Raw genomic sequence first — 23730 nt, 5'->3', positions numbered from 1 at the left:
AAGGAAGGAAGGAAGGAAGGAAGGAAGGAAGGAAGGAAGGAAGGAAGGAAGGAAGGAAGGTGGAGGAAGGAGGAAGGAAGGATTTTAATTTATTTTTTATGCTAACATTTATATAGAACTCTATGAATGGTCACTCTCCGAGGCAAATAAATTTGTATCTTCTCTTATTCAACCAACATTTTATATTGACAAAATGGATGTCAAATATAGCCTTGATAGGTTGCATTGTAGGCCCATTCTCTTATGTACCCAACCATGGTTGTGTTTTGACTCAACCAGCTTCAGTTTCTTTTAGGTGTGTGGACTGTTCCTTCCCTCTTTAGTGGATCAACCTATTTTTGCCAAATGTTGGCAGTAGATAGTCTCCAATTAAGCTTTTCCCTATGGAAATCTATGTCTATCTTTTCTTTGTCAAGCAAAATTTTAAGGGTACCAATATTATTTGCTCGCTATGGTGAAAAGCATATTAGACAATGAGTTAGAGACCTGGGACTTACATTTTTTTTAAGGGAGTGGTGTATGCTTTCTTGACAACTGTGAACAATAGAGGGTTTCATATTATAAGTGGGATGCATGTCTAAGACTTCCAGGCTGCTGCTCTCCCGGTCTCTTCCTTGAGAAAATTAACACAATGATTTTGGTACTCTTTCTTGCTAAGTCTCAAAATCTTTCTCAAAATAGAGTTCCAGGATGAAGCAGGCTCCAGGCTCTGAGCTATCAGCACAGAGCCCGACACAAGACTTGAACTCATGAACCATGAAATCATGATCTGAGCCCAACCTGGCCACTTAACTGACTGAGTCACCCAGGCGTCCCTTGTGTGGCTTTTATTGCAAATTCTGATGATTCCTGTTTTTATTTTATAGGGAATTTTCAGTTATTCTTGCTTATATGTGTAGTAGGATGGATAATACCAAATGATAAATAATCTAAAAATAACACATTTGCATGTATATTAAAAACAACTGTTTCTAATACTTGATTAGTTTGTGTTGTTACTAACAGAGGTTAATAGGAAGTAACATAGTTGGTTTGAGGAAATCACAGAGTATATACTAAAACAAATCTATATGCTAAATAATGATTTATATATGATTTCAAAGCTTTATTTCTAAATAATGAAGATTAAAAGAGACAATTTTCATATTTGACAAATGTAATACTTAAACTGAATTTTTTATCTCAACTTCTGTTATATGTAACTTTATAACTTTTGTGATAGATGAATCAATAGTGGCCTTATTTCCTACAATAATGAAACAAACTTCTGACTAATGTTTATGCCTAAATCCATTGGAAGCGTAACTGTAAATTCATATAGCTTTTATAAATGTTGAATTCACAAATGTGAGTAGGTTCTATCATTTTTACTGAAACTTCAATCTCAATCTGTTATGGTCTAAGAAACATTCATCCCTGATGCTATCTTTCAGATTTATTTGAAATCATATTACCTGTCTTATGCTTGAAAATAATGTCCCTGCTAATTATTAATTTATTTTGTATGTGCTGGTTGGCTTAAAATTAATCATAATTAAATGTATTTGGTGTTTATGTACATGTCATTAGTATAGTACTTCTAAACTTACACTTTGTCAGCCTTCATTAACTGCCCAATTAATTACATAGAGGTACTTATCATCTATGTTTCAAACACTCTGTAAAACAGATTATAATAATGTGTAAGTATTGAGAATATTATACCTAGAATGTCTAAAATCGAGAATAATACCTGGACCAATTATAATTACTGGCCTTCTCAAATGGAATTTATTTTGCCTCGATTCCTCCTGAATTTACTTTTGATTTTATTTCTAATCTCTTGCTCTTAAAGACTAACATATAAGATCTCTCAGATCTCTTAACTCTTAGTAAGACTTATTAAATGAGTTACAAGTTATTAAGGGGTTCCTGGCTGGCTCAGTCAGTAGAGCATCTGACCCTTATTCTCAGGGTTGTTAGTTCAAGCCCCACATTGGGCATAGAGCCTTACTTTAAAAATAAATATATAAAAATTAAAATTTAAATAAAAAATTTAAAAAGCTAAAAAAAAAAAAAGAAAAGAAAAGAAAAACAAAAGAAAAAATTGGGCACCTGGCTGGCTTGATTGGTAGAACACATGATTCTTGGTCTCAGGATCATGAGTTCGTGCTCCACATTGGATGTAGAGATTACTTAAAAACAAGAAGGAGTTAAGAGTTATTAACTTTTTTTGCTTTATATGGTGTGTCTTTATATGTGCTTATAATTTATATTTGATCCAGTTTTAAATATTTTTTGAAGTAAGCATATATGTATACACAATGTAGTTAAAATGAAATTAAAACAACAGAGATCATAAATCATATAGTAGAGATTAGAAATTGTACAGCTAGAAACCAGAATGAAATTTAGTGAATGAAATAATTGCTGAAACTTAGTATTTGATTTGACCAGGAGTTTTCTGACTGTCAAGGAAAAGAACAAAAACATTTTCACTTTTCCAGTGTAATGAGAGACAAAGTGCTATCAAAGCTTTAGATACCAGAATAGCTCTTTTCTGTGGCCAGAAATTCCATATGTAGGCCTTTCATATTCTTTTTCACTCATTCACCAATTTACATATTATCAGCTTTTGAAAACCTTGTATTATTTACTCAGTGAGGAATTATCTTTTCCCTGAATTATACATTGATAATTATAAAAGTATAGCTGTCACTAATTTGAGTGTTATTATGTGAAAGGCAAATAGCAGGCATTGAATTTTCTCCAATCCTAGCAATAATCCTGCAAGATTCATGCTATTTTGCCCCCTTTACAGATGACAAAACTGAGACTAGGAAAAGCTAAATAATTTGTACAAGGTCAAATAGCTAATAAGGGCAGTTTGTTAGCTGAATCCCAATAGCAATTTTTAATTTGAGGATTTCTTCATGGACATGTTCACTAAAAAAAAAAAAAAAATCCATAGTTGTGTAATAAGTCCATAAATTTTATTCACAGTTATTCCCAAAGGGAAGTTATATGAAACCCAGAGGCATTTAAATATTACTGTGATTTCTTACAGCCTGTGAACTTATGAATCAAGGCATCTTGGCCCTGGTCAGCTCCATTGGCTGCACATCGGCAGGTTCCCTCCAGTCTCTGGCAGATGCCATGCATATCCCCCACCTCTTCATACAGCGCTCAACAGCTGGGACCCCGAGGAGTGGCTGTGGACTCACCCGGAGCAACAGGAATGATGACTACACTCTGTCTGTTCGCCCACCTGTCTACTTAAATGACGTTATCCTGAGAGTGGTAACAGAATATGCCTGGCAGAAATTCATCATATTCTATGATAGTGAATACGGTAAGTGATTGGGAGTTGCGTGAGTTTTGTATGCTGGTATTTGCATGGCAAGCAACTTAATTAAATCTTGAAAAACTTCAAGGAACTTATCCATTGTTATCTGTTTTTTTGTTGTTGTTGTTGTTGTTGTTGTTGTTGTTGTTGTTGTTCTGTCATAATCTTAAAAAATCTAGCAGGAAGAACAAAAAGTTTTCTTAAGGCTTTCAGTTCAGTCGTTTATATTAAATCACTTTGAAGTCAAATTAAAAAATACCTCTTCCTAATGCTCAGTTTATAAATGTTTCTAAATGTTTCTAAAGGCAGTCTAACTCTAATATATCTTGATTTTTTCAAATAATGAGAAGTCATAAAGACAATAATGTCTTTCTCCCCTTACAAAAAACATTTATATCTTTATGTAATAATAAAACACCATTTTGGACAGATCCTGGAACATTGAAAATAAATGCCTGTTTGTATTTCTTGGTTCCAAAAAATCCAAAATCTGACACATCTTGCTTACATGCTTACACTCTTTGGAGTCACTGAGACTATATTGCTTTATAGTTCTCATGGCATATTGTCTACAATATGAAATTCCACAAAATGCCCAGTGGTATAAAGACAATTTATATAACCTCCCAAGATGAAACAAAGCATTTGCACTAAATTTCCTGCAATTCAAGGAGAAGATACTTTGTCTCAGTATTTTTACTTGTGTTACATTAAGAAAAGTAAGTAAAAGTGATAGCTATATTTTTTTCCTGAATGAATGTTTTCTAACTGACTGAACCCAAGGGTGTTCAAATGTAGTTTCTCTCCAATTTTTGTCATTAGGGGGACTGGAGATGGATATAATCAAATGAGATAAAGCTAGCAGGTCTTCACAAAGAATATATGTTTGAAACATGTTTCTTTAGAGATTTGCCTTAAAGAAGAGTCTCGGAAGATTGTCTTCCATTCAGTATGGATGGATCTAGTTTTTACTTTTTTATGTTAAAAAATCAAGACGATTTCACCCTCTATAGCACAACTTATTTTTTTCTTAGCAAATAAATAAATAAACACTTAAAAATAATGGTTGTCTTGTCATCATCTACCCAGAATTGTCAACAATATTGGAGAAGTTAAACAAGAGCAAGCCAGAAAGTGGCATCAATAGAAATGTGCACAAACAGGATGGTAGAAATCTGGAAAGCATCAAATAAAGCTCCTGTGGAGGAAGAGCAAGTGGCAGTTACATTTAGCCCTAAATATTCAAAGGTCTCATGGGGTTTTGGCAGCCAGAGCAGAATTAAACTTGACGGGTAGATTTCAGCCAGAAGTCTATGGCACTCTCTAGAAGCAGACTTGTCTCCAGGACGGAAATCCTTATTTTTGTTGCTTAGTTCATATTATTTAGGGATCACAGAACAAAGACCAAAACTGAAATGAATAAAATAAACAAAAAGAAAGTAAAATATAATTGGCTCATCAGTAAAAGTAAAGATGGGACACAAGTTTGAAATTCCCTGACAGGATTCCTTAGTGGACACAGTAAACTCTACCTCTGGAAACAATATGTTGAGTATGCCTTTGTCAGTTTTTTTCCAGTCAGGTTATCTATTATTTTTATGACCTTTCAAATGGTGTTCTTATGATCCCCATTCAAGCATAACTTGAAATAATTAATTTTTAAACTGTGAATCTTTCTTGGCACGGGGGGTGGGGGACATTTTTTAGTTAGTCTTGTCAGAATAGTTCAGTAATATAAAGAACAGAAAAGTGATTTTTGATGAAAGTTTTTTACAACATTAAAACGAGATTTTTACTCTCTCATTATAACTATCCATGAGGAAAGAAAATCCCTTGCCGTCTTGTTTCCAAGTCCTTACATGGATTACAGTTAGGAAATTCTTCTAAGAGAAGACATTTTTATTACTGATAAGGTAAATGTTTTTGAAAATGTACACTAAATTCATAGTCATAGAGAATCGTTTACATACATTTGAAGTCCCTTATTCTCTTTTCCACTATTTTCCTTTGAGTAAATAAGATGGCTATAAATGCAATGTATGATTGAGTCCTCTGTTAGAAGCAGGTTTGTTTTAGAAATAATAATACTAAAAAAAAAAGTATTTTCTTTTACTCTGATGATACACTTGCTTTTGACTTACTTTTTAATTTAATAATTCATGAAAAATCACCCTGCTTGTATCCTTAAAATTATTTCCAGTAATACTCTTGTTTAATAAAAGAAAATTTCACTTTGATAATCACAATAAATCTTGCTGGTAAAGAACTGGGCTAGAGTCCAAAATAAACATCAAGCTATCCAAATACCTTCTACCTTGAAGAGGGCTACATGTATTTACATATCCATTCATCAATGTCATCATTTTAAGTTCAAACATTGGAATTATACTTGACTTTTATCTTGGTTATCAGGAATTGCTTTCATTAAAGAATGGATTAAGCATCATCTGTGGATGAAATAAGTCAGCCTACTGGAGCCAAATGTTATTGAAGATGTATTTTGCTTATAAAAATATACTTGAAAAATAAGAAAAAAAAGAATAGGCTTCTATATCCAGTTAATTAGAGAAACACTTTTTTCAAAAGCAGTTAATTATGATTAAGGGCACAGTATAAAAGGCTACTTTAAATTCCTTAACAAAGAAAATTCAAGTCTTTGATTCTAAGTAAATGGATGAAACTGGAAAAAAAAATGTGGAAACTTTATTTGAATGGATTGATTCAAGACATTTTTAAAAGGCTTGAAAGAGTTTAGGAAGTGTTGAGCTTTTTAAAAACTGTGTCATTTAAGAAATATTCATTGCTCACTTAGTGCAATGCAAAATATGAGATAAAAAGTTTTACAGAATGTAGTCTTAGCCTTTAAGAAGCTTACAATTAACAAAAGAGGTAAAATATTTATGACCCTTTTAATCGAAAAAATAGTGTGTTAAGTCTCGTGAATGGTGTAAAGTGAATGCAAATGATGTGTAATGAAGAAGGTGTTGAATTTTTGGTAGCAGTGATCAAAGAAGGCTTTACGGGTGGACTTTAACCTTGAATGTTGCCTCAAAATCCTAGCTAACTTTCACAGTGTATGAGAGACAGTCACTCAAACAGAAAGTGTGAACAAGTATTCCAGCAAGAAAAATATTAAAAATATTATCTCTGAGTGTTTAATTGGCCAGGCCCTAAACTTAAGTATTTTACATTAGCTCATGTAATCTCAAAAGCTCTATGAAGTTGGTAATACTATTATCACAATTTTACAAATAGGAAAACAGGGGGGAAAAACTGAGTAACTTGCTCACAAAACACAACTAAGGTAGTATCTGAGCTGAAATTTAATGAACTATTACCCGAGAATATAATTAATAGGGCTAATCTTACAGAGAGCATTTATTATACCCAGGGTCTATTCCAAGTGCCATGCATGTATCATCTCATTTAAGCCTCATAGCTGCCCAGCAGCCTGCTGCGGTAGATAATGACGGTGATGGTGATGATGATGATTTTTGGAAATGAAAAGAACATCAGGTAACTTGCAAATAAGGCGAGAAGCCTGAATTCAAACAATGATAGTCTCATACTTAGTCCTTGCTTTCAACCATTAAGAATATTGTGATGTTGGGGCGCCTGGGTGGCGCAGTCGGTTAAGCGTCCGACTTCAGCCAGGTCACGATCTCGCGGTCTGTGAGTTCGAGCCCCGCGTCAGGCTCTGGGCTGATGGCTCAGAGCCTGGAGCCTGTTTCCGATTCTGTGTCTCCCTCTCTCTCTGCCCCTCCCCCGTTCATGCTCTGTCTCTCTCTGTCCCAAAAAAATAAATAAACGTTAAAAAAAAAATTAAAAAAGAATATTGTGATGCTGTAGAAATAAGGATAAGATTAATTTCTGACAAACTGTAATTTTTTTAAAAAATTACAAAAGAAATACATAGAATCATCGTTATTAAAGAGAGACAATGACATCAAGCCTGCAGATCTTTAACATATTAGTATCATTCAAGGAAAAAATACTGTATGTCAGTTGGAAGATTTGGTTATCATTGGAAGTATGGAAACAGGACAGCCATTGGGCCAAAGTAGCTGATTCATCAGCACAAACAGGTACTTGCCTGCAAAATAACCTTCCTTCCTTTCAGATTTGCCAACAAAATGCCAAGTTTATTTGAGAGACCAATACTTCCAGTTGAAAAACTACATTTTTCAGGCTCTCTTACCTCTTGGGACTGTTATATAATATCGTCAAGAACTACAAGGCAGCTGAGATTTTACCCTACTTACAAGCTAACTTGTGTGAGCTTGCATCAATTTCATGGGTACTGGCAGTAAGCACTATACTCCTTTAGAGAGAGGACTTTAATACTCATAGTGAAGCAGGCAGCATGAGCCTCAAGTTAATGTTGGTTGCTCTTGACCTCATGTCCCACAGGGCTATGTGGAGCCACTCAGGCGGATGCTATACATGAAACAGGCTCATATGACAGCTAAGAAACCCCCGGCTTAGGGAATATGTGTCTTTTATGATGGGCTTCTAAGTAAACATGCTCGGTATATGTCCCAAAAAAAAGACACTATCTTCATTGTAAATAAACCTGTCTTATCTAGGGAGAGCTGCTCCTTCCATAATGCACAATAAAACATGAAACCTATGGAAATTGTCTCCCGAAAATATTCATTCTTTGCTTCTACAACATTGTTGACTTCTGGCAAATTTCCCCCTAGATATGCCAGTCCTAAGACCACTCTGGTTAATCTTACTGACAGGATATAGGATCAAATCTATTCAATTTGTCTCCTCTGCATTTATTTAAAGATACTATAAACAAGATTTTAATGAGCAAGATTGATCTCAACTATGCCCTTCAGGGTCCAGGACTTAAATAAATCCCATGAACTGTCAAGACTCTACTTTAAAAAGTCACAGAGCTTCCTCCTTAAATTTCTGCATAAACCATTTTACTTGGCCAGAGGCTTTGATCCAAGTAAATAGGATTTATTTGTGATTGCAAAGAGTCTGCCTGTCTCACAAGGAGAAATTCTGTCATGTATAACTACCATGGCCAGTGGTTTAGGCTGACCTGACTGACTTCTAAGGATGAAGTGGTACCATTGATCACTTCAGTGAAATTTAGGGGAAAAAAATTCTAATTGGACGGCTCTGATCATAGGGAAAACTACCTGTAGGTATACTTCAGTAACAAGTCCGGTATGGCTCCATATGGCTCCCCCATATTACTAAAAGTAGCCTCACTTTATTTTTTTTTTTCATTTTTTTTTTCAACGTTTATTTATTTTTGGGACAGAGAGAGACAGAGCATGAACGGGGGAGGGGCAGAGAGAGAGGGAGACACAGAATCGGAAACAGGCTCCAGGCTCTGAGCCATCAGCCCAGAGCCCGACGCGGGGCTCGAACTCACAGACCGCGAGATCGTGACCTGGCTGAAGTCGGACGCTTAACCGACTGCGCCACCCAGGCACCCCAAGTAGCCTCACTTTAGAGATATCTCAATAAAGTACTACATTTTCTGCTGCTGGCATTTACTTAAACAAGTTCTCATTACCACCCCTAATGAGTGACTCATGTCTTCAGGAAGGAGGTAATGTTCATATAAGAACAATGGTTCTGGAAGTGTATATGACGTTCCTGGTGTGGGAGTAGGGATGGAGAGATGGAGGTTAGAAAAGAGAGGAAGGAAGTGTTACTTACATTGCTGGGACCCCTGAGTGAGACATACATCAGTAGGGCCTTCAATATGACTTCTTGCCAACTAGTAGTTCTGAGTTCTCAATTCATATACAATATTTGAGTCCAGCTCTGGTTTAGGAGGCACAGCCTGAGGGCAGTCAATATATTCTGTCTTTATTGTCTATCTCAAGGGTTAGGAACCTACTATTGGGCCTGAAACTTCTTTTTGTAAATAAAGTTTTATTGGAACACAACATGTTCATTTGTTTCCATGTTCTCTATGTCTGCTTTTGAGCTACAATAGCAGAGTTGAGCAGTTGCAATAGAAACAAAACCCAAAAGCCTAAAATATTACAATCTGGCCCTTTTAAGAAATTGTTTACCAATCTCTGTTCTATGGCATTAAAACTAATATTGAGGATACAAATTAGAAAGTAGGTGCATCTCTGAATCAGGGTAGACTGGAAAAGAACACAAGATAACCTTTCATGATAACACAAATATTCAATATCTTGTTTTTAGTGGTAGTTACAGGGCAATACAATAAATTCTCTTTGAACTACACAGGTAAGGTCTTTTGTTTTATTGTATGTAAATTATATCTCAACCAAAACTTAGAAGACACACTAATTCATCAGATATTTGAAGAAGAAAAAAGGAAAAAGGGGTAAAAGCAACAGTTTTAAACTAAATAGCATAACTGAATCATGATCATTTAGAGATTATGGAGTCATAGAAAAAATTCATTTAGAATTGAATGTAGTAGACTCCTAGAACCTGAATTTTATAATAGATCAAAATGACTAGAAGAGCTTTTTAATCATCAGAAAACCTGAGTCCCATCACAGGCTCCTGGAATCAGAATTGTTGCAGGGTGCCTGGGTGGCTCAGTTGATTAGATGTCTGACTTTGGCTCGGTCATGATCTCATTGCTCATGGGTTCAAGCCCCATATTGGGATTTCTGCTGCCAGCACAGAGTCCACTTCAGATCCTCTGACTACCCCCTCCCAAAAATATATAAACACTAAAAAAAAAAAAAAAAAAAAAAAAATTGTTGCAAGGTATGCATCAGCAACATAAGTATTTTAACACTCTCCAGGAGGTTCCAATACTGTCAGCTTTGTTCCTCTAGAAGGCATTTGGAAACAAGAAATTTCAGTAGACCTCTTCTTCAGCATCTTTGATTCATAGCATTGTTTCCCCTTCCAGAATATTCCAAGGGAGAAAGAACACATTATATTTTGAAGGAGCCTATTTCACATTTGTACAATGGGTATTTCTAGCTGTCAAAAAAACTTTCTTTATGTGAAACTTAAAACACTAATATTGGACAAAATGATCCATTTTGGATAATATAAAATGAGAATGATTTTGCTGAAAATCATTTATCAATAAGTGAAGAAAATGAATATGCCCCCTGAACCCTTCTTAGTATTCTACTGCATAAGTACCATTTTCAACATGAGCAATTTCCCAATTTCAATGTGTTGTGCTTTTCAAATATTCCACTTTTCTAAATGTCTTTATCCCTATTTTGTTTTTTAATACCTTTGTATATGCTCTTATACATTTACTTTTTATACAATACACCAACTGCTATCTTATTGCCTAAGAGAGTGGAGTGAATCCTCTTTTTTAGGAAAACAAAACAAAACAAAACACACACTTGTACTTTGTGGTTTTTTAATAATTTCTTTTTTAAAAAAAATTTAATCTTTATCACTTAAAGATAATTGTATCACTTTTCATTTTCTTCACTTATTGATAAATGTTTTGCAGCAAATTACCCTTCAAATTTTGCATCTCAATTTGCTTAGATTTCAACCAAATCTCCAGGAGGAAGTTTGGTCAATTAGGTGGAATATGATATTAAGGAAGGCTCATTAAAAGCAATTGGTAGCAGTCCAGTGTAGGCTCACTATCAGAGAGGTGTATGCAAGGAATTAGTTGAATGCACTAGCCAATGGCTAGATTCCAGAATCAAGGAACTGACAATATACAGAAACCATAAAGTTATAGAAAGCTATAGAAGTAGGTAGTTCTTAAAGTAGAATAAAAGCAGATATATTGCTTTAATGGGAGGATTCCATTCTGAGAGTATTGATGAGAGAAAAGTTGAATTTCATAGCCGGGAGGACTGAATAGAACTGATTTACCAGAGTGACATATGGAGTGAAATTGAAGGGTGCTTCAGTGAATGAACTACTTGAGTTCCTTAATATCCTTTACCTAAAACAATATTGGTCCCACAGCCCAATACTGGATTTGATTTATTGATAGATCTATTAGATGGATCAAGTTATGAAGACTAGAAGTGTAATACAATGACAGGGATCTAAGCAGCTTTTTACAGTAATGACATGGAGACATGAACTTATTGAAAGTAATTAGATATTTTACCATAATCTATTACATAATCTCTACTTCAGTTTATGTATTGGTTTCATTCATAAGCAAGAGAGATGGCATTAGTGACTCCAAGCATATCCTTACATATTATTACACTAAAGAAAGACCCTTTCCCTGCTCTGTCTGTATAGCAAATATCATACATGTAGGTATGTATCTATGCATCAAATCTCAGGCCATGTTTGGGTCCATTGCTCTTCCCTTAATCAAATAATTTGGTCAGGCATTTGGTGGACTCTCTGTCACCAACCTGAATTATGTGATGGATGAATTACCTCTGGGTGAAGGGTAGGCATATATGGACCCATGTTCTTCTTTTTCCAGTTAAGGGAACCTTGCTTATAAGGAAAAAAAAAAAAAAAAAAAACAAAAACAAAACTTAGTTAAGCATTAATTAGATCATTTTATTTTAATTAAGTTAAATTTTAAATTTTAATTTAATATTAAATTGACATATATGAAATATTTTAAAACTATAAGTACTTGTCTTTATAATTCAACATTTAAAATTATTTCTAAAACACACACCTATTAATTCTACTTTGAATTTGTTTTTGTTTGTTGATTTTGGTTAGCTGGAACTTATTTATGTTTTCAACCTTTCTGACATTTTCCTTAGTGCCAGGATAGTATATTCTCTTTTACAATAAGTTTTTTGGCCATATGTAAATTTCTGCTCTAATTTGTTAAACTGAGTACTTCTGAAAATCAGAGACCTTAAAGTGCATAATAGGTGTTGATAAAATATCTTAGTATGGAAATGATTAAATGAAATATACATTTTTCTCTTTATATAGAAATAAAGTATTTTAACACCCATCGACACAAAAGCAAAGAAAAAAAAAGAAAAACAAAACTCAACTCTAAGGTTTACTAAATGAGTTACTTATGGGCTCTCCTGAATTCTGAAAACATTAGTTTAATGATTCCAAATTAAGGGTCAGTACATAATCGAGTGACCTGAGGTACTTACACACTACCATTAAGTACATCAGTGTATCACCCTTTCCTTACAATTACATTGCCATATGTTAAGCCCCTTTGAAATGAACACTGGCTGATCATCCTCATGAATGCATTCCAAGGAATAACATTTATTCCATGCATCTTGATGTAGGCTTAATCAAGGCCCGTAAAATGGACACATTCCTCTTAATTGATTGCAAATGTTTATAATTACCCTGAGAGGTTTTTTTTTCAAATGTCTAATGACTATAATATTATTAACTATCTCTCTAGACAGTCTTAAAGCTGTTTATTGCTCATTTGGCCACTTTCCAACTTTCAGTTCTCTCATTTACTTCAATGCGCGTCAATAAGCGTATAATTAATCCAAGCATCTTATTGAACTATTTCTTTTCCTTTAGTACGTATTATGCCAAGTAGTTAAAAATGATATATTGAACTACTTTGGGTTTGTTCTTAGTCAAATGTCCTTATTGATCAACATTACTGTAAAGATGACTCTCATACTAAAACACTATGATCTAATGCTAAAATAGTAAGTTCTCATTAAATAGAAAATCTTAGTGATGGGCCACTGTTGCTAGACTGTCACCTCAAAATCTAAGACGGCATATTATCTTTTTTTTTCCTAAATACACTACAAATGGCAAGGAAATACTCAGTGGAGACTTAAACTCCCTTTGAAGTAAGGGTTCTTCTAAATAAAAATTTTTAGATCACTCAGTGGTTGAAAGACTTATTTTCTCAGGAAATGAGGCATTTTGTACAGTATGCTTTGCTATCTATTCATATGTTGGGAAAAGGCATTCAGCTCAATGATGTAGCTCACATATCTGGCGACATGACATATTCCTTTTTATCTAAAAAAAAAAGTCACAAGATTCTACATAGTAATTTTAATGCTCAGAATTCTGTCATCATTTCAGAAACTCCAGGATTGGCTGAATGCAGTGCTAGTCTCCTGCTCCAAGTGAGGTCTTCAATGCATTAAGTGGTCAAAATGATTAAATATGCCTAATCTACTCAAATGAGGGAGAGAGATGAGTAGAGGAGAAAAAAAAATCAGAGACTTAGTGACAAATCTCTTTTCCTACCAAATTCAGTATTTTAAATTGGATATTTGAATATAATGATCTTGAGGAATACCATCTGATATATTCCAGATAATGTCACTAAATTAGTTAAATTGCAACTATAGTTTGGAAAATGAGTAGTCAAGTGAGATTCTTCTATCTACTGTAGGGCCTGTGTTATCATCAGATGGTATAATAACAAACTCCTTGAGGGCAAGGACTGTTTTTTGTCTTGCTCAAACATTCTTTCAAAGTGCTTGGCACATAAGAATTGATTCTAAAAGGGATCTATTTGGATGCTGACCACTGGTTTGCAATGTACAACAGGATATCATACTAATGGTTTGGGGGTCAGTTTGGACATGTATTTATACATTAGATTCTAATATAGCCTGGGATTTCTCTATCCTAATCTAATTAAATTTAAACCATTTTTAATATAGAGATTACATTTAATCTCACATTAGTAACCAGGATAAAATCATTATTTTACATAATTTAATAAAATAATTGAGCTTCAATCAGCCACTACCTCTTGGAGAGTTTTTGTGGGAAATGGTCTGAATAGGTTACACAATTCAGATGTCAGAGAAGTTGACAGTTGCTATAATGTCAACTTCTGAGGATGTTACCTCGGTCAACTTTTAGTCCTTATAAAGACTTCCTTTTTTCATTTTTTTTTCACAGAAAAATATAGCAGAAGAAAGTTAAGAACAAATGGGACTTTTGACTGGGTTAATAAAGTCTTGATAATGAAAATGTACCTTGCTTAGAAATTTGTGCTTAATAAACTGCTTTAATATTTCACAAAGCCCTATTTCCTTTTATCAGAACAACCCAGTGATTTGTTTAAACATGTTTCTTTTCATCAGTAAGGTGTAGTTAGTTGCTATTAACCCTATGTTTCCATTCCTGGCTTCCATTTCTTTTATTGGCATTAATTACACTGAATCCTAATTACCTGTGTAAGTTATCCTTTGCTCCACTAAACTGGATGTATATCACGGATAGGAACTGTGTTTTTACCTTCATCACCAAACTATCATATATTTACAAAAAAGGTTTTATATTAGTCAATACCCTTTCTCTTGAAAGGGACAAGAATTCACTTCAAACTAAGTGAGAAAAAAGAAAAAAAAATTTTTTTTCATTGACTCATGTAGTTGAGAAGTCTAAGGAACAGCTGCCTTGCCTCTGTTTTACCTCACACATTGGCTTCTTTCTCAGCTTCTCTCTAAACAACACTGGCTGCGCAGTCCCAAAAGTACATCATACCACGTGTGATATAAAAAAGAGATTTTTTTTTCATTATCCATATATCAAATCTCAGTCCTCATTTGAATCCTGTGACTATCCAGGGATGTGGTGAGCTCAAATTGACCATCCTGGGATACATGACCATCCAGTAATAGAATATAGAACACAATAGAATGTTGAATACAAGGGATGGGGACAGGTTTGTTTCTTAAATGAAAAATGAAGTCTTGTTATTTGTAATAAAGGAGAAGAAATACTGGGAAGTTAAAAACAACAGACATCAACTATGAAATTAGTTCCAAGTCCATAGGGTAGGTGGGCATAAAAGTAAGGATCCGAACCTGGTTGTCTGACATCAAGTGTACTGTGTTTTCCATAGATAATTGTTTCAAAGAAGAAAGATGCAATGGTTTATAAGGGCAAATTACTTATAATGTCAAATTAGCCTGAAAACCAAAACAATAAATGCAAGTTAAATTCCTGGATACATTCTGTCCTATGCCATCCAACCCCCCACCCCTTCAGAACTGAAGCACTTATTCCCCAATCTGTGAGAGCACTGACAGCTCAGTACCCTCCCAGGAATTGCCCTCAGCTGAGGAGAAACACCAAACCGAAGCCCATGAAGGATGATCAAGTTTCTCCTTCCACTGGCCCTAACGTGAGACAACTCTGAGGGCATCCCACTTCCAGGGGTCTGGGCAGATTCGGTTGAGCAGTATCCCCACTCTCCCTCTGCTGACTCTTGCTCCCTTTCCTGGCTACAGAAGTGTTATTCCTGCAGGCTGTTCTTAATAAACATCCTGTTCTTCCATCTTTACCTCAGAGTTTGCTTCCCTGGAAAACTCAATCTTCTATAGCTTAGTACGTTTTTCTTAGGCCTGAAAGACAGCTAGTTAGATTAATAACTGAAACCAATTCAGTGTTATTGGGAAGGGTATTCGTGTCTGTTATATTTCTTGATATTTTTATTTAAAATTTGCCTCTATTTAGGGGCACCTGGGTGGCTCAGTCGGTTAAATGCCAGACTTCAGCTCAGGTCATGATCTCACGGTTCATGGGTTCAAGCGCTGCGTCAAGCTCTGTACTGACAGCTCAGAGCCTGGAGCCTGCTTCAGACTCTGTGTCTCCCTCTCTCTCTGCCCCTCCCCAACTCACACTCTGTCTCTCTCTCTCTCGAAAATAAACATTTATAAATAAATAAATAAATAAATAAATAAATAAATAAATAAATAAAATTTGCCTCTATTTAAACAAAATGTAATACACACTACTAGTTAACATGTGAACATCTATTCTTTACCTTCCAGTGTAGCATGAATAGAAAGAAAATCATTAAGAGCAGTGACGATATGCTAATCCAGGTTCTCCAATAACTACCTTTAAGGGGAGCAAGCAGATCAGACTAAGAGACCATAATCTAGGCAGTATGCATAATGTTTTTGGTATCTACATATATGGGGAAAAGGAGGATCCATAATCTTCATGGCTTTTTCATAGGAGCCTATGAAAGAAAGGGTAAGAAATTGGAGCATTCGTTCTCAAACTGGTTTCCTAAGAATGTTCAGCTGAGAAAATATCTGGGCTTTGTCATTAGAGTTTTTATTTTATGGTAGTGGGGTGGGGCTCAGAAAACTTCTTTTTCAACAAGTTTTCCAGATGATTACAAAATTAAGTGGACCACCATTTGAAAAGTGCTGACCTAAGGACTAGACTCAAGTATACTTCTCTACTAGTTTTCTATTCCTGCTGTAACAGATGACCACACATTTAGAGGCTTTAACAACACAAATTATTATTTTACAGTTCTATAGGTTGGAAGGCTGACGTGGAAGCCCATTGGGCTAAAATCAAGATATCAGCTGGTCTGTGTCCCTTTCTGGAGGCTCTTGGGGAGAACCTTCTATGCCTTTTCTAGCTTCTAGAGACCATCCACATTTCTTTGCTGAAGTTCTCCTTCCCCCTTCACCAAAGCCAACAGTGTTACATCTCTTTGAACTTTCCCCAAGGTCAACTCATTCTTCAGTAGTCAGATCTCCCTTTGACTCTCTCTTTTGCCTTTTTCTTCTAATTTTAAGGACTCTGTTATCACCAGATCCACCCCAATAATACAAGATACTCCCCATCTTAAGATCAGGGGATGAACAACCTTAATGCCACCAAGAGCATTAAACCTCTTTGCTGAATAACTTATTCACAGATTCCAGGGATTAGGATTTGGGCTTCTTTGGAAGGTCATTATTTCACGTAGCACAAGTTCCTTTACAGTGTCTGGGAAAAAAAAGCAATTTTTTCCCTAATCTTATGTTTAATAACTTAGTTAATGAGCCTTCTACCACTTGCTGTTTTAGAATTATCTGGTCAGTAGAATCAGTAATCACTGGAATTACTGAACTGAAACTATATTTAACTTCCTATTGTTAATGAATAGCACTTAGTCACACCCACAGGCCTAGAAGTTCTTGAAGTAAGGCACTATGTCTTGTCTTCTTTCTTTCTATGACTTTTATTTTTATTTCTTGTCAAGGAATAGACACACAGCTGAACAATTGTGATGGTTAATTATGTTCATGAATTATTAAAACCAAAGGCCCACTCTCTCTTTTAATAACGCTTCCATATAGCAACTAATAGACAGCATGATTCAGATTCTTCTCATATTAAGCTTACCAGTTGCCACATGTCGTGGGTGTTTGGTATTATTCTTAAATAAGGAAAGCTGTTACTATTTAATTCCTGCATTTCAAGAGTCTAAAACATTATGCTTGCTATTTTGGGTAACTAGCCAACAGTAAATTTTAGACAGTTAGGTTCTATCGCATGGGAAGGGTGATCTCCTAATAAGTGATTATGTACTATTATTGTTAATAATAGTAACTGGTGTGTTTTAGACCCTCCACTGTAATTTACACACAGTAGATCAGAAAAAATACTTGAAAATTTTACGAAGAGATTATCTAGGTAGTGATAACCGGAATTCCAGACTAAGGAAGCAAAGTTGTAATAGCGATCTTGTATCACATCACTTTTGGGGCTATACAACAATATGCCATATTACTTAATTTCTGGCCAAAATAAAAGCTAAAAAATGCCATACGGTTTTAAATCAAGAGAAAACTATTTATAAGCTCGTTTGAGTTATACTATCAAACAAGTCACTCTCAGACTTAGACCGCTTTTCATTTTTCACACATAGGTTGTCATCCAGTTAGATCCTCTACTTAAACTTTTAAGAGATTAAAACTGTATTTAGAATAAAACCAAAGCTTCTTTCTGTGTCTCGCCAGGAACCACATACTCTGCCTCTCCCTCTCCATACATCTGCACCCCACTCTGTTCTCCCCTCACTAACTTGGGTGCATCCACACTGGAAGCCTTTATGTTCTTCAAACACAAACTCTTCTCTGCCTTGGGCATTTATCATGCTGTCATCTCTTCCTACGTCTTTGCTTGGGTAATGGCTTCTCATGTTTTAGATCAGTTTAAGTACCAGTTTTCCAGCGAAACCTTCCTTGACTATTATAACTAAACTCGATTCTCCTCACCACCCTGTCATTATCTACCCGATCACCCTTATTGTTGCTTCCCAAGAACTTAGTGTGATTTGTATTTATTAGTTTGTTTACTTGCTTACTGTCTGTTTCATTGTGGGGAATGGTATTAATTGTTGTGTTCCTTGAACACAGCATTGTATCTGTATTCAGTAAATGCATTTTGGAACATTTTTTTTCCCTCAAAGTTAAGATATGAAATTGCACCAGTATGTTATATCTGGGAACAGAAGATTTCCTCGAACGTAATTGATCTGGAACCTTAAGCTTTGGTCACACTGTTTTCTGGGCATCTTTGTTTATTTCAATGTATTTCTTGTTTGGTTTGTATTACATTTAACTGCACATTTAAGTGATTCAATATAAAGAAACAACTACTTACAATTCAAAATCAAGGATCTGCTTTGGTGCAAATTGTAAAGGTATTTGGTTCTGGGATGGGTCCGAGGCTTCTGTATTTTTAATAAGATTCCCGAGGTCATTCTAATTCATACCAAGGTTTGAGAACACCTGTTGAATGTGTACATGGTCCTATTATATGTCTACCTATATCTGTAAATCTCATTAGATCTAACCTTTTGTTTAATCCATACTTGAGTATTTTAGACCCTCAGGTACTTCCTGACTTGGACACTTAATGAGTACATAATTAATTATTAATATATTATTCTTGCTTTTACATCTCTTGTGCTCTAGATGAGGCTTTGTTCTGTCAAGCTTTATGATTCAGATATCCTGGATTTATAATATAACAAGGAATGAGACATATAATGAAGAATTTATACAGTAATCTATTTTAAGAGTTTTAGATTCACTAGATAGCATATACTATTTATAGAATTGTTTTAAAATAAAACTAATCATAAAAAGAAAGCAAGTTATTTTTATTAATTTGTAACCCTGCAAATATAAACTTTCAGTATGAGCAAATATTGGTTTCCAAATTTGTAGCTATTTGTTTTCTAATTCTGTGGGCTTACATATTGTTTTAATTGTTAATGTATGAAAAATACACGAGCTAATTATTGCCCTTGAGAGACAAATTTACATGCATGCAAACATGTACAATTGGGAATACTGAACTATAGTCCATTCATAATAAGCAACCTACAATTCTATTTACTTCTTGTCTTTCACCAGTTTTTTTATTCCCTCAAAACACTCTTAGCCATAGATATATAGAGAAAAAATATAGTTTATTATATCATTAAAGCAAATCTGCTATATTAAGATTGTAAAGTTCAGATCCCTCTTATAAACAGCCAATGTGGTATGAAGAAATATTTGTAGCATTTCAGACACTTATTGTTACTTACCTATACATCAAAATACAATCTTTAAACACTTTTTTTTTAGAATGGATTTGATCCTTTTATTTAAATATGAAATAGAAAAAAAAGAGAAAAAAATATGAAATAGAGATAGTTTTCATTTGATAATCTTTTAGAACTTTGCTTATTTTGGACTTGGTGTGTGAATATTTTGTTAGAATATATCTTATAGACAAAGTACATCCCTCATACTCCTCATAGAAAAGAGAACTATCTCCTACCAGGTTTGCAGTATTTGAGCTAAGGAAGTGGTACTCATAAAATGACAAAAGAATGGCTACTTTATTTGTGGTCTAAATGACCTGTAACACTTAGAAGATAACCTCTCAAAACCCTCTTTCTTTTAGATTGTCAATGTCAAGTCTTAGTAATATTATTGCCTGTTTCTAGAACTGGTAGTAATTTTGATTTAGAGTCATCTGCCATTAATGATATTCATATTTTATCTAAAGTTAATATCACTCTTGAATGCTGAGCAAAATAAATAGACAAATGACAGTCTTCCTCAACTACTTCCCTCTACCCAGTCCTAAGATTTTGGTAGAGGTGAGATAATTTAAAATGCTCAGTGGCGACAAAGAAATTCATTTAAAAAATAATTCCTGGGGCGCCTGGGTGGCTCAGTCGGTTAAGCGGCCCACTTCGACTCAGGTCATGATCTCACGGTTTGTGGGTTGGAGCCCTCCATTGGGATCCGTGCTGAAAGCTCAGAGCCTAGAGCCTGCTTCGAATTCTTTTTCTCCCTCTCTCTTCCCTTCCCCTGCTCTCTCTGTCTTTCTCTGTTTCAAAAATGAATAAACAAAAAATTAAAAATAATAATGCCTGCATTTTTCACATAAACACATTATATTGTACTAAACCTAAAATACATTTGAGAGCTCTATCAGCTACTCAATTAGTAGTTTTAAATAGTGTACAATGTGGAACAATAAACTGCATTTTGGTTTGAGTGAAATAGCTTTTATCTACCTTTTGTGTTCTAATTCACATTTCGATGTGCTTTTGATGTTCCTAGATATCCGTGGAATACAGGAGTTTTTGGACAAAGTATCTCAGCAGGGAATGGATGTTGCACTGCAGAAGGTAGAAAACAACATCAATAAAATGATCACCACTCTCTTTGACACCTTGAGAATAGAAGAATTGAATCGCTATCGAGACACTCTTAGGCGAGCCATCCTTGTTATGAATCCTGCTACTGCCAAATCCTTCATTACTGAGGTAAGTGAAAATTGTCATGGGGTAGGGATAGGTGAAGAAGTAAATGCTTTGGAATAGACCTAACAGACAAGTTGAAAATTCAGAGAAGTGCTGGAGAATTAACTACCCAATTCTCATTAACACTAATGGAAGTGGCACTGAATTTCTTGCTCATTGCATTTATCCCTCACTGTCCAGTTAATTGGTGAGAATGTTTGTTTTTATGTATTTAAGCACACAGCCAGGACGATTTTAAGAAATCTCATGGGGAGTTCAAAAGTGTTGTTGACCCTGAATTACTTTAACATGTTCAAGAATAAATTCTCTAAATTCTCTAACCAATCCTTAAATTTTTGCAAGTCAGAATAGTACCTCTGAGAAAAGATATACTTCGATCAGGCTATTATTGCCAGAACATGATTACTTTTACAGAAACATAGAGCAGATTTACTTCTGTGAACTCTGTACAAAGACAAATAATTAAAACTGTCTGAAGCTCTACAAAGTGATGCCCATTGTACATTTTATGATGCCACATCTTCAAAATTTTAATTGTGTCTGTTCATTTGGCTAGAAGTTCCAACACTTTGTAAGAACACAATTAAGACTTTTTAAATGATTGGTATGACATCTTTATGTTCTAAAATGCTTGCTATTGCCCTGACAGGATTATTGTCATTTTGCCTACTTCACATTTTTATTTTTATGTAGTGCGAGAACTGGTCATGACAGTACATACTTTCACCTGGGTTTTATTATCAGTGTTTTTAATTTTGGTGACTATTTGACTAATACTTTTTTCCTCACTTCTCTAGTAAGCTTTCTTTAGCTCTCAAAGTGCTGCTATAAAGCCTCCAAATTAGGAATGTGCTAGAAATTCTTTGACACTCTATAATATAATTGGTATGAAGGAACTGAAGCAGAATATAAATCACTAAGAAGAATAAAACTTTTGGAAAACTATCAATAATGGCATTTTTTAACATTTTAATAGAGAACTTTGTTATGCAGTTAAGGACGTGTAGAATATTGACCTTTTCTAATCTATCAAATTACTCAGAGAGTCTCATTGAACAATGAGATGTTTCCACAAGAGAAAGAATATTTCCCATCTTACAGGAGTTGTTTTTTTTTTTCCTTCAAGAAACACAAAATCTGGTAGAAAATTTAAGACAGGTACACAAAGACATATAGCATAAATTAGAATCTTAAAATTATAATAAATGAGGCAGAAGCATCTATGGTCATCTTTGGTTGGGGGTTGTGGACATCAGGAAGGCTCATTGAGAAGACACATTAGAATTGGACTTATTATCATTAGTAGGAATTCACAAAAGAAGTGTGATATTCAACAGACAGATACAAGTCCATCTCAGCCACTTTCTAGTCATGTGGGGTTGGCAAATTACTTAACATTTCTGAACCTCTGTTTTGTCATAAATAAAATGAGACTACTATATTGGTTTCAACGTATTAAATTTGTAATATAATGAGGCATCCTGTATTATGCCTTAAAGGGGGATTTGGGATGGCACCTAGTAAGTACTTAAGACATGGTAAGTTGTAGGTCATTTTTTTCTAGCATACAGTACGTTCCTAATCACAGAAGGTGCTCAAAAATTACTTGGTGAACTGAAAAGAATGTCAAGATGTGCAAAGACATAGTCCTTGATTGTATGCTCAGAATAAAGCAAGTAGTTTTTTGTATAGATTCAAAGTAGGATACACGGAAAAGAGAAGTGACACACACTATGTAAATCATGGATGTAAACCAGATGGCAAAGGCCTACTAATGTCAGGTAACAGTTCATATATATTTACCAAGCAGTCAGAAGTAACGGGCTAAGAAGAGGGACAAGAAGATCAGTGCTTTTGCCAAATCATGATCTTTGCTAGTATTCTGACCACAGTCCCTATCCTTGACTTTGAACTTTGATACTTATAATAATCTCTTTCCAACTTTGTTCCCAAGCGTATAAAATATATATGTTTTTGTGATTTTCCTGAGACCGCTCTTCTTTCCTCTACCCAGACACCACTTTTCTCCCCCAACTCACTTTTCTTTCACAATCACTGATTTTATGTCTCCAAACTGTACTGTTTCTTCTATAGCCTCAATGACAGGAAGAATGTTAACCTACCCACCTTACCCATCCTAAACTAGCTATACTGTCCTTTGACCTCTAGAGTGGCTCCCATTTTCAATTAACTGTATTCAAACACCTCTCAGCTTGCTTCTGCCCCCCTATGTGTTCTAGGAGCATTTCCCCACTTAGGGAAATAGACTGGCCCTTCAGTACTAGAAACAATTAATTCAAAAGGCAAGCAGCATGGAATTTAGAAGGCATGTGGCATCAAAGGTCTGGAGATACAAAGAATAGTTCTTGACTTAGAGGACCACTTGATCTAGTGGAGGAGGCAAGCTTGTAACTAAATAATAAAATATGAAAGAAAAATGCTGTAACAGTGATGAGTAAATGGTTCCTATGGTAGAACTGAGAAACTCTGCAGGGAGCTGGTGTTTGGCAGGAAAAATTTCACAGATAATTTGCTTTACCAGAATTGTGCAAAATTGTTGAGAATTCATTAGGCAGACAATGAAAGGCAAACAATTCAGTGTTTGCGTCTGTGTGTCTGTGATATACAGACAGTTTTAAAAATAAAACATGTGAATATTTTGTAATTAAAAAAGCAGGAGTCCCTTAGTCTACCTTTTTCTGTCTCCATTAATTATTTCCAGAATGAATTAATTTTTAAAATTTCATTTTTAGTTTTAGAATACACATTCACATGATTCAACATTTAAAAATTTCAGAAGGATAACCTTCTGCCACTGTTTCTCAAACACCCAATTATCTTCTCAAAGGAAAAAAAATGTGTTTTGTGTTGCATTCCAGGTATACACATATACATATACATATACATATACATATACATATACATATACATA

General features: G+C 34.7%; 1 protein-coding gene across 1 annotated transcript in view; it reads left to right on the top strand.

The window, feature by feature from the left end:
* GRID2 (glutamate ionotropic receptor delta type subunit 2) overlaps nucleotides 1-23730 on the top strand; it is a 1464148-nt gene that overhangs the window by 757184 nt on the left and 683234 nt on the right. Inside the window, exons 3-4 of the mRNA XM_040478406.1 lie at nucleotides 3047-3331; nucleotides 20596-20801. Coding sequence (XP_040334340.1) covers nucleotides 3047-3331; nucleotides 20596-20801 — 491 coding nt within the window. The remainder of the gene's footprint in view (nucleotides 1-3046; nucleotides 3332-20595; nucleotides 20802-23730) is intronic.

Source organism: Herpailurus yagouaroundi, unplaced genomic scaffold (genome assembly GCF_014898765.1).
Source record: "Herpailurus yagouaroundi ecotype Mexico unplaced genomic scaffold, PumYag 28, whole genome shotgun sequence".
Lineage (NCBI taxonomy): Eukaryota > Metazoa > Chordata > Mammalia > Carnivora > Felidae > Herpailurus > Herpailurus yagouaroundi.
The sequence above is the reverse complement of the archived record's forward strand: the minus strand, read 5'-3'. Positions and strand labels throughout refer to the sequence as shown.